The 12,504-nt window shown below is 38.4% G+C and overlaps 1 protein-coding gene across 4 annotated transcripts in view; it reads left to right on the top strand.

Moving 5' to 3' along the window:
• Window positions 1-3,149: 3,149 nt before the first annotated feature.
• The window catches only part of ADARB2 (adenosine deaminase RNA specific B2 (inactive)), a 475,071-nt gene continuing 465,716 nt past the window's right edge, over window positions 3,150-12,504 (top strand). For 3 of the 4 annotated variants that reach the window (XR_004588522.3, XR_004588523.3, XM_034402118.3), the window contains exon 1: window positions 3,153-3,908. Coding sequence is in view for 2 of the 4 variants with exons in the window: in XM_034402118.3 (XP_034258009.1) it covers window positions 3,809-3,908 (100 nt within the window). In the remaining 2 variants the exon portion in view is untranslated. Of the gene's footprint in view, window positions 3,909-12,504 lie in introns of all 4 variants that reach the window. The other variant, XM_034402119.3, reaches the window with a different exon arrangement.

The raw sequence follows: 12,504 nt of genomic DNA on the forward strand, positions 1-12,504 counted from the left end.
CAGTTTGCTTAGTTGCAGTGTCCCTCATACCTTTCACACCAAGCAAAAAAGTTCTCGGTTGATCCTGCTCCCAAGTAAATATTATTAGAAGTTTAAGGGAGGATGAAAAAAAGATAATTGCAGTATATATGTGATGGGGGGAGTACTTGGCTGGATTGCTTAACTCAACTACATACTCCGGTCTAGAAATAAATCCCATTAGATGTGGTAGAACCCCTAAGTCATCATGTTTGAAATTATGATCCAGTAAGCATTTGGGTTGAGTCTTGGAGACTGAAATATTACTCTTTTGGGTTTCAAAAATTATTTCTTCAACATTTGGTTTGTTTTTAAGGAAAAAAGAAGGGAGAAGAGAGGTCACAAGCAGAGCCATCCATGGAAGTCACTGGTGGGTTCCTCCCGGTTCTGCCCAGTTCCACCGAGCCAGTAGCAGTGACCTAACCGGTTCTTCCCCCCTCCCCCCCGTTATTCTTACCTTTTATTTGGCCCCACCCCCAATCTATTGCTGCCTCCTGAATCCCAGCTGATTGACTAGAAGGAAAAAAACTGTTTAAATTCTTGCCACGGTGCTTCAAAGGGCCGCCCTACAGCTGATCAGTGTTAAAAGGCAGTGTGGTGATAGACTGGTGCCTGCAAAAACAAATGAGTAGACCGGTGCCTCCAAAAACAAATGAGTAGACTGGTACAGCTCTGCAAGCAGTTAAAAGCCTGGTAGACCAGTACCTCTGCTAAATCCTAAAGAATTGTCACATGACCATCAAGCCACGCCCACAAAATAAGCCATGCCCACAGAACTGGTAGTAAAAAAATTTAGAACCCACCCCTGATGGAAGTATTTATAGGACTATCAAAAATGTAAATATGGCTACTCTGGATAGCTCTGCAGACAAGGCACTGTAATTTAACACCAGCTGTCTGCAATTAAAGTAAGTTCGAATCTTGCCAGGCTCAAGGTTGACTCAGCCTTCCATCCTTTCTAAGGTAGGTAAATTGAGGACCCAGTTTGTGGGGGCAATAAGCTGACTTTGTATAAAAATATACAAAAGTATGAAAGCTATTGCTTAACGCACTGTAAGCCGCCCTGAGTCTCCGGAGAAGGGCAGCATATAAATCAAATTAAAATTAAAAAAAAAATACTCTCAGTAGAAATCCTGCTTCTTTTTCAATTTACGACAATTTGTTTAACAACGATTCAAAGTTACAATGCCATTGAATAAAATGACTTACAACCTCCTCACACTTACAATTATCACAGCATCCGTAAAAGTCACATGATCAAACTTCAGGTACAATAATTGGCATGCAAACCGCTGCAACACCTTGAGATCATGTGATTGCCATTTGCAACTTTTACAGTCAGTTTCCTACAAACAAAGTCAATGAAGGAAGCAGGATTTGCTTAATGACTGCATGATTCATTTAACAACAGGATGTTATTACTTATTTTATTTATTTAATGGTATGGCATCTGCAGAGCTCATGCAATCACTGATATACAAATCTAGTTTAAATAAAGTGTCAGAATACATACATACAAATACCACATACACATATATGTCTGTGTGTATATACACACACATATTATCATCATTGGCATCCTTCAGTCTCAAGAGACTATGGTATTGGGCTCTGGAAAGAGGTCCTAAAACAGCATCTAGTGTGACTAAAAAGACCAATTCGAGAGTGGCAATCCCTTCCACACTGAGGGCAGATACATTCTGTCCTCTGCCAAGCCCCCAGATTTCCCTGGTTCCGGGACTGCCTCTTTGCCTCAGCCTGCCGAACAAGTGTTTCTTCGAACTGGAGAAGGCCATGCTGCGTCTTTAGCCTCCAAGCTGAACGATCGGAGGTCAAGGTTTCCCAGTTGTTAATGTCCATTCCCAGGGCCTTTAGGTCCCTCTTGCAGATATCCTTATATTGCAGCTGTGGTCTCACACACATATACACATATACAAACACACATATACACATAAAGAAACACACACACATAAATGTATATATCTGTATATGTATATATGTAAAATAGGATGTGAAATAGGATGAGAAAGTGTGGGTGGATAGATAGATGATAGATAGATGGATGGATGGATGGATGGATGGACGGACGGACGGACAGACAGACAGACAGACAGACAGTACAATATTGCACAATCCTCAAATTATGACCACAACTGAGCTGATAATTTATGTTGTTAAAAGAGTTTTTGAATTTTGATCATGTGACCATGGGGATGCCGCAATGGCCTTAAATGTGAAAAACAGCCATAAGTCACTTTTTTCAATGCTGTTGTAACTTTGAATGGTCATTAAACAAACTGTTGCAAGTTGAGGACTATCTGTGTAGGGACCATGGCTGCTGAGGAATTTTAGGAGTTGAAGTCCACACATCTTAAAGTTACCAAGGTTGAGAAACAATGATATGGAGACATAACTTTTGTTTTATTCCAACTTCTTCCATTCCTTTGGACTAATCCTTGTTTTAAATTGGGGAACGGGGAGACGGGGTCGTGGAGTTTTATACACCAAGAAGGCGCCGGATTAGACAAGACTTCAATAAGCAAGCATTTCTGGAAGGAGCGACAAAGTGTGGAGTAATCCTACATCATTTCACTTTTCAGCATTCTCTCTCTCCTTTCCTCCTTTTAGGTAGCCCTGATAAAGAGTTCTAAAGAACCGGAAAGATTGCACACTTTTTTTTCTTTCAATGGGAGTCCTCGGAAAGGATCACCGGGCCATTAAATGTTGGATGGATCCTGCAGCTTTTCTAAAGCTACAATTCGAGGCGCGGGAAGAAGAATCGCAGCGCTTCGCACAGACAGAACGTCCGCAATTGCGCTTCTTCTCTGAGTAAATTTTCCGAGCTTCCCCGATCTTTCCTCTTACCCCACCCCCACCCCGAAAAAATGTATCGCCCCTGGGATAACAATTAACCTGCCCCGCCATATCTGCGGAGAGCGAGATTCCTTTCGATTTCCTTTTCCCGCCGCCGGCGCGGCGCTGCCTCCCTCTGCCTCCTTTCGCTCTCAGGTGCTGGGTAGAGCTGTCAGCCCAAATGGGAGCTGAGTTTGCAAGCTGACAAGGGAGGGATGGAGGCGCCAGGAGGGAAGGGGGTCTCGGCGGGGGAGGGGGGGAGGTCTCCGCTGCTGATGTCACGGGCAGCTTAGAGCTGTGATTGGACCTTATTAGACTTCAGGGTAGCAAATAGGGGTGCTGGTTGCATGATTGGCTTCAAAGTGGCTGCTGGGGCCAAACAACTATCAAAGGTGCAAAAAGAAGGAAGGAAGGAAGACGAGAGAGAGAAGAAAGAGAAAGAAAGAAAGAAAGAAAGAAAGAAAGAAAGAAAGAAAGAAAGAAAGAAAGAAAGAAAGAAAGAAAGAAAGAAAGAAAGAAAGAAAGAAAGAAAGAAAGAAAGAAAGAAAGAAAGAAAGAAAGAAAGAAACGCGCTGGGCATTGCCAGTCCCGAAGAAAGCAAGTTGCCTGGCGCGCGAGGGCAAGAGCCCTCGGACCGAAGAGAAAGCAGCGTGGAGGAACCCCAGCGGGCATCCTCGGGTGTCCTAATATTCCCTCCCCTACCGCCGCTGCTCTCACTTTTCTCTCGCGGATCTGCAGCGGCGGCAGCGTCGCTTGGCCGGAGCATCCGCGTACCAGCAACGCGCGCCTGGCACTGCTGTCGGAAGCAGCCTGGCTCTTCGTGGCTGGAAAGCAGCCGGAGCGGCGAGGCAAGAGAAGGAGGGGGCGCTCCGCCCGTCCAGCCAGCCCCGTCCGTGTCGGTGCCCCACACGCTGCTCTTGTTTACCGGGCGGGAACCATGACCTCGGTGCTGGAGAGCAGCCGAACCTCTGGAGGAGGAGGCGGTCAGCTGAAAGGCAAGTCTAAGCGGCGGCGGAGACGGCGTTCCAAGAGGAAAGGTAAGCGCGGGGTCTTTCTTTGCTTTTCTCACCCATCCCGTCTCTTTCCCGCCCCCTTTTCTCCCCAGCGCCCCTCTTTTGACTTCTTGGGCAAGGAGGGTTGCGCTTACTAAGGTCGTCGACATCTTGGAGACAAGGACGAGGCTCTAGGGCGTCCATCCGATCCCCCCAGGACGTGGCCTCGACTGAGCGAGGAAGAGATGGAGAAGCGGGTTTCGGAATGCGCTTTTCCCCTTGCAGGGATAGTTAGACAGGCAACATCTGGAATCGGAGCCTCCAGAATTCCATTGACTGGAAAGATGCATCATGAAAGTCTCAATGTGTATCAGTAAAGTCTAAAGAAGAATCAACTCCTCTTCCTCCTCCTCTTAATCTTCTTCTTCTTCTTCTTCTTCTTCTTCTTCTTCTTCTTCTTCTTCTTCTTCTTCTTCTTCTTCTTCTTCTTCTTCTTCTTCTTCTTCTTCTTCTTCTTCTTCTTCTTCTTCTTCTTCTTCTTCTTCTTCTTCTTCTTCTTCTTCTTCTTCTTCTTCTTCTTCTTCTTCTTCTTCTTCTTCTTCTTCTCCTCCTTCACCTCCTCTGACCTAGCAGAGGTGAAATCTATTTATAATGGTGAAAGGGAAGAGGTGAAGCATTGGGGGGGAAGATATTTCTCAGATCTCATCTCCCCTTTGAAAATCAAATAAACCACATTGGTGGAAGAAGAAACCCCCTACTTTTGCTGCAGCTGCAGCTCCACGTGAACATTTTTATTCCAAGGAGAAAGGGGTAAAATCAAAAGCAGGGGTGTGCAGAACGTGGCCCCATCCCATCCTTCAGGTGCACCTTTTAAAGCAGAAAAACATTGCAATTCCAGAAAAGAGGAGGCGGGGTGGGGGAAGAAAGGAATAATATGTTTCTGCTAGCAGGGATAGTAGTGATGCTTGGGTTTGTGGCATTCAAAGTTAAGCAGCCTTAAAGACTCTTCCCGTTCTTTTAAGGAGGCCAAGATTCTTTCAATGAACCTGGAGTAAATGTTCCTAATCCAGAATTTAGAAAATAAAAGAAGAGAGGCTCAGAATAGTGAAAGACAGGTTTGCAAGATTTAACACTTCACCCAGGCTGACCTTTTTTTCTCTTAAAGACATGAGACGGTGCCAATGGGTGGATAATGCCGTGTGTCTCCTCAGTTACCGTTTTTAAGAAAGTGATGAAATAGTTGTAATTCAAATAAGGATCACAAGTACAAAATAAGGCAGGACCTCACTTGGTGATACCTTGAGTTGTGTTGCAAGAGTGCTTAGCTCAAACTCTCTAATCAGAGCAACACATGCCACCTTGTCTGTAGTTGTCATCATTACAGAAGCCTTTGATAAGCTTCTGTCACATCAGTCACTTTGGGGTTGATTTACTTATTAGGGTGTTGTTTATTTTATTTTTTTGTTTTGGCAGAAAAGAAGATGGAAATGTTTCTTCCATCTTTGGGGAAATAAGTAGTTGGATTGTTAGAGGCCTAAAAAAATTGTCTGCACAAGTTAATGTTTGATTTTTACTTGTGTCACAATCCACAATATGCATGCCTGGATATATCTGGCGGAGATTTAGAAAACAGCTGATCTGCTTTAACCTGGTTGCATCTACATTGAATATAATATCCTCATTGATTATAAACTCCCCCCCCCCGCAAGTTTTCCAAGAACAAATAAAGAAAAGGGATAAATAAGACAATAACAAGACAACATTATGTATGCCTCTCTCTTTCTTTTTTTGCTCCATTTACTTAAATGTACCAAAAATAATCTAAAAAAGAAATTCTTGAAGGATCACAAATACTAGTATTTTTATAATATAGGGGGGAAATTGGTGTGAGTTCTAATAATTGACTTGTGACATTCCTTTCTCTTCCTAAATCTGTCAAAATTACACACAGATAATTGAGCCCTTCATGTTCTCCCAGGATTTTGGACTGTATCTGTAATTTTGTCCTGCAGAGTTTGTATAAATAATATCAGCTTTCTATGAATTACTGGTATTCCAAGTTTATCTTTTGAAATTGTGTATAGAAAATAAATTTATCTTTTGAAATATATTGATTTCAACCAGGATCCAAATGATGAGAGTGCTTTGTGTGGGCATTCCACCAGTTGCTGTTTTTAAGGTGATAAGTTTGGGGGAACAAAAGCCGTGAAGAAAATTAATCAACTTCTTATGGTCTGTTCTGCATTTCTCTAAGTATTACCTGAAGGCAAATAAATAAATGAAAGAAAAAATTCTGAAAAGAAGGGGGGTTTGACAAGTCCTGCTTCAAGAATAGTGACATCAACAGCTATAGTAGAGAATACCACTTTGTTACAGATTTTAAAAGGATGGTATAAACATACCAATACGTAAAGGAGTCATGTATGTATATGTATGTAAGTGTGTGTGTCTGTAATTTCCCCTCCTTCACAGCCTTCTCAGGTGTATGCTTGCAATAACTATTTAGAAAATTAGTTCCATTCCTGAAAAGCCATAAGTATCCATGCATTTTCCAAAATAAAAAATAAAAAAAAATCCACCTAATATATTCTCTCAGCAAACATATATCTAAAAAAACACCTGATCTTTAACTTGTTGATATAGTAGTTTGATAAAAGTAAACCTCAGATTTCAAAAATGCCCAGTTAGAAGGGTGAAACAGAACTGAGATTTTTAAAAATGGTGTATTTAGCAATAGTTTTGTAAATGACAATTAAAAGCAAAGAACTATTGGCTGCAAAAGTGAATTCATTTTTAGAGTGCTAAAATGAGATTCCCCAAGTTAAATATTATTGTATATTACATAGTGTTTCTTAACCACTTTAGGAAATCTTACTAAAATATTTTAATGTTCCCTTAGAATATATTTCATTGCTTCAGCATATCCGCTCTGCTCTTAAACCCTTTGTGTATGTTTATGGAGGTATTTCTCAATCATCTTAATTCACAATCCATTAAATGGTTGGCAGTTTCTTTGATCAGTTTAGGTCTGGTTCTGAATAAGATAGAACAACAACAAAAAAAGCACAGATAATCCCATTGTTCAGTTAAAAATCATGCTTAGTATTTATCTATAGGGAAAACAACATTCTTCCTAAAATGCTTAAATGACATTCTGGTTTACCTTGTCACAAAAGGTAAAAAAAAATATTTTTTTCCTAAATCATTAATATGGAATTGAAATTGTTGACATCCATTTATCAAAATTATCAAAAGAACTTTGGTGTTGACATTACTTTGGACATGATAGATAAAAGTCAAGCTCTATGTAAAATGATAATAGTCTCCTAATTCTGTGGTAAGTTTAATGCAAGATTTGAATAGTCCAAATTAATATTCTGTTGCATTTTTCTTGAGAGCCTGATCCAGTCAGGATTTAAAAGTTAAACTCCCCTTATTTCAGTGAGATATAGAAACATACTGATAACTTTGGCTGTATCCTTCTTTCTATGTTCTATGCATTCCACATTTGAAATGTTACTTAATGTCCTTTCCACTTCTAACTGAATTCTAAGATTTAAAAGCAATATCTTTTGAAAAAGCTTTTCTGTGAAGGAATTATATTTTTTAAAGATTTGACTAGCTATTTTTTAAAAATAGCTATTGCAGCTACATGGTCAATTTACTGTCATTTCCAGAAAAGAAAATGAATGGAACATTTTCCAGTAATAAATAAATAAAACAGTTTCTCAAAAATAATTTACAGGAAATTAATGCCAAAATGATATCATCTATTTGATTATAATTTTTTCCTGTAGCATTTATTTTAATGTCCATCTGTACTATGACGTAGGAAAATAGATTTGATGAAGAATTTTGCATTTTAGTATGTAATTCAGTTTGATTGTTTTTTAAGCTTATGCTTTTAGTCTTATATTGCTAGATGAAAATTTACAAAACCCAAACAAAGGAAAGCTTTTAAAATGCACTTCTCCTTGTTTTATTATTATTATTTGCTAGTTCATCAGTTCAGCAGTTAAGCTAATTCATTATTTGCATGTGCATTCTGTGAAGTAAGACTATGCAATAAGACAAGTAAACATATGAAGTGTTACTATACGGAAGATAATGGGAGGTTATTATTCATGCAATAAAAAGACAAAACAAATACAGTAATCCAGCCAAGTGTGGGTGTTTGTGTGATGAACAAGATTACAGAATAAAGAAATTTGGTGAAAATTAATGAAATTTGAGAGGTTAAGGATGAGATTTTTGAATCCTTATGGATTACCACTCTATGTCCTTCCCATAATATCAAAGTAATAAGTGAGCATGTTCCTGCTTGATCAGGATTCAAGGATAAATGTATTTTCCTTCAACAGATTGGTGTCATGCTTCAGGATGTCCGTGGCTTATCTTACCCCTTGCCAGCATGAGAGCAAGGATGGGATTTGGAGATAAAATTAAAATGGTTAAAACTTAATCTCCCATCTGATTTTGAGCTTTCCTTCTCTTCTTCCTCCCTCTGCTCCCTCCTACTTCCTTTCAACCATTACGTCTGATTTCTTGCGATCCGTGGTAATGACTGCAATTTCAGGAGGCATCAAAGGTGTTCGCTGTGATAGCCAAACTTAAATTTAGAATGAGAGGAAAATTACAGAATTCACAAGTCTGTATCTGCTTGATACAGTAAATCTGTGTCTTTCTGGTAAAAAGTTCCAAATAGACAAAAGCAAAGGTGTGATGGAGAGCTGTAAACTGAAGTCGCAACAACTGAAAGATGTCCAGGTTTCATATTAAAATGAAGAATGAAAGAAATTACATTATTTAATTGATTTTTTTTTCATTGTTGCATTTGTTGGCTTGAAGTTAAAACACAAAGAGAGAATTTTATTTATTTATTTTTTTGTTTCTTTGTTTATGATGACTATGTAAAGCTTTGGTATTCTAAGTATTCATATGCAGGAAATGATAATATACCACTTCAGATTCATCATTTTACCTGGATCAGCCGAAATCTCCCCCTCAAAGGGTTGAGTTTGCTGGTTGATAGAGATGAACGTAGTATTTAAACATTTGGCAGTTGGGCTGTCTGAGCTCATTCTGACATATGTGAAACGCTGCACTTTAAAAATGAACGTTAGTGTGTTAATGTTTAATAAAAGATCAAAAATGCTTCCAAACCCACTCCTCTATTTGTTTTATACCAGCACCTTTTAAGAGAAAGAGTGAGTTTCAGAATTTTACCATAAGAAATAACATCCTACTCCTTTTTTTTCCCCTGTAAGTTGTTTATTTGGATTTATGTTCTGCACAAAAATGGGTCTGTGTGCCATTGGCTCTAGAAAGACATTATTCTTATTTATCACATTCAACCTTATAACACAAACACCCTCTACTTCCAACTGAGCATTCATGCTCCATAATACCTTTACTTCTCCTCTGCACACTGAAATCAGTATTGTTATATCAGTACAAAGGAGAGATCCTGTTTGCAAAATTGCTACAGATGACCTAATTCAAAAAAAAACCAACAAAAAAAACAACAACAACAGGGAAATAATTCAGTCAGATCAAAATATCCTCCCTACAATTATTCAATTATTTATGATACATGAGGAAGTAGAATTTCCTCCCAGCTTGATAACCAATTATTTCTCTTAACCTTCCAGACTGTTTACAAGTTTGGCATCCATGTGAATGATTAGTAATCTAATTTAATCTAAATCCATCATTTCGTAAGGTCTGGAATCCTGCGTTGGTATGTTTAAGCCTTACGCATCTTATGAAAGTTGCATGATTCTATGCAAAATCAGTTGCGTTCCTTCTTTTTTTCTGATCGCTTCCAGTCTGTTTGCTTTGTTTACAAGATCTTGTGAGAAGCAAATTGCAGTGATGGATGAAATATGCCACTCAGCTAATTTTTCACAGTGGCTCACTAGCATCTTGGTTATTAAGCTGCCAAATAATATGCCTTTAGTATGAATATGTGAAAGTGAAATAATTGGGCTGTTTAATGTTGTTTGGCCTTTTTAATGCCTGTGATTCAAAGATAAGTTATTGGAGGATTGGGGTGTGTGTGTGTGCGTCTCTCTCTCTCTCTCTCTCTCTCTCTCTCTCTCTCTCTCTCTCTCTCTCTGTGTGTGTGTGTGTGTGTGTGTGTGTGTGTAAAATTAATGATGATTAGGCTTCAAAATGTAATCGTTTGGTGTGAAGAGCAAAAATTCATCACCCATTTCCAGTTGATAGCTTAAACACGCTGGCTGCCTCAAGCAGAAATGCAGCTGAAGTGTTTAGAAGTAGGAACACTTCAATGAAACTCATGGTAGAAATTTAAGGAGATTTGATAATAGGGCAGGAGAGAGGCATGTTTCTTCTTTAAAAAAAAAACAAAAAACTATTGATAGAAATGTCTATAAATTGCAGATTGCATTTTGGAATTGTAACTCAGAAGCTGTGTTGTTGACAAAATGATGAAAAGTTGTAAAGCAGGTAAACTGGTGGTAGACTCACCTTTTGAAGAACGGGAGAACAAAGGAATGGTCATTGATATTGAATTACTGTAATTACATTCTAAAGCTACCCATTTTCAGCATATATAGAAGAAGAACTGCCCCATTCAATATTAATCAGTGTTAACAGTATAAAATGGTATTCTATAGAATACCAATGTACGAATCAGTATAGAATGCCAACGTACGGAATGCTGTTAGAAATCTTGCGTTGGACTGAAAGAATATGAAAATTGTACGTGACATATTTTGTACCTTTTTAACATAAGATTATGAGTTCTGATTTGTGGTAGAAAGTACTAAATGAGAGCTTTGTCTATCAATAAACCGGCACCCAAGCCAATACATAACACCACTACAGAGAAATTAGTTAGAATGTGATGCTTCAGCCAGGAAGCATGACAAAGTTACCATCCAATGGTTTTCAGGTTGATGAGCCATTGTTCCAAGAAGCATTAAGGGTGTTGCACTGAAATAATGTATAAGAGTTGATTTAGCAAGAAAAGTATGGATCTTGACTATTGCACAAACAACAACATTCACTATTTTCCAATAAAATTATTAGCAGGGAATGGTAGAAGAGACAAACATGCAATCCTAGTTGGATTACATGTACTGAGGTTGTAATTCTGGTTTCCTGTTTCAGTGTTGTGGTAGACTTGGAGTATCGTATGCATTGAAAAAAACTTTCCACCCTGTTAGCTGAGCATCTGTGCTTGCCAAAAGCTTCCTGTGTATAAGCAGATTATTGTCATTGCTCTCTCCTTTTTGCTTTGTACTTTACTGCCAGATACGGCTGAGTAACCAGGCATAATCAGTATTTCTGATTCAAATCAGTATTCCTGATTCAAATCAGTATTCCTGAAACAGAGGAAGATGGTGAGTATTCTTGAAATCAAATCAAATCCGTATTCCTGAAACAGAGGAAGGTGGGTGACATTTGAAATTTCTAAGGATGCCACCATCAATAGGAAAATTCTAAATGTCTTACTCAGTTTTGGATCTATGTTGTTGTTGTTTTTTAAAGAAAAAAGTTCCTGCCTTCCTGGAAAAATTACTTCTAATTTCAGGAACTGGCATCCAAAGGAAAAAAAGTTGAAAGCTTGTTGGGTTTATTTATTATTATTAAACTTGCATGCTGCGCAGGTCCCAGCAACTCTGTCGGTGGCTGAATGCATATAAGGTGAATGGCATCTGTAAAGTTATTGTGTATTTATGTGGTTAGACCTCTACCTGATATTTAATATTAAATCAGCTCCAAAATGATTTGTGTTTAACCATTGACTTTTTACTCTCACCTTGTTTCATTTTCCACAGTAATTGGTCAAGAGATGGTATTGGAAGAAAACAAGAGGCACAATATAATCTCTGCCTCTCATGTTAGAGCAGCTATTCCTTCTGATCTTTTCCCAGGGACTTCAACTCCCAAAATTCTCAGTCCACAGAGCAGTTGAGTCAAGGATTGTAGTCCCATAAAATGTAGAAACCCCAGCAGCAAACATGCCAGATATCTATGATGTTTTGGTAGCATTTTGTCCTCTTTTCTGTAAAACGAACATCAATATCATAACCTATTCTTTGAATTTATTTGCTCGATGAAGGTGGCAAATTCTAAGAAACTAGCTCTGCAAAAAATGTTTGGAGACCTCAAAAGGAGTAGAGCCAATCTGTTGGTTGCACAAAGGTAGATTTCAAACTCTGGAATCAGTTTCAGCATCTTCCAGAAGATAAAGTTTTATTAGTTAAGTAACTCTACGTATTTATGATGATATTTACATACCATCCTCCTTCAAAGAATTATGGGCAAATTACAATTCAAGAAAATAATATATATAAAAAAGAGTGTAAATCGTTGCCACAAAAAACCCTAAAATAAAAGCTGCCTAAGTCCTCCAGCTATGCCAAAAAGTAATTTAATTAAATGGTTTTAATTGCATTTATTTATTTGATTATGTGTACCTTTGTATCCTGCAGTTATTATTTTTACAAATAACTCAAGGCGGTGAACATATCCAACACACCTTCCTAATTGGTAATAACATTCTTGTATTTCTAATCTCCAATAAAATACTAAGTTTGGATAATCAAAAAATTTGAAACTGAGAAGTGATGGAGAAAAATGTCAGATGTGGTAAAGACAGTATTTCTGC

Source organism: Pantherophis guttatus, chromosome 4, assembly GCF_059756535.1.
Source record: "Pantherophis guttatus breed Tessera chromosome 4, ASM5975653v1, whole genome shotgun sequence".
NCBI lineage: Eukaryota > Metazoa > Chordata > Lepidosauria > Squamata > Colubridae > Pantherophis > Pantherophis guttatus.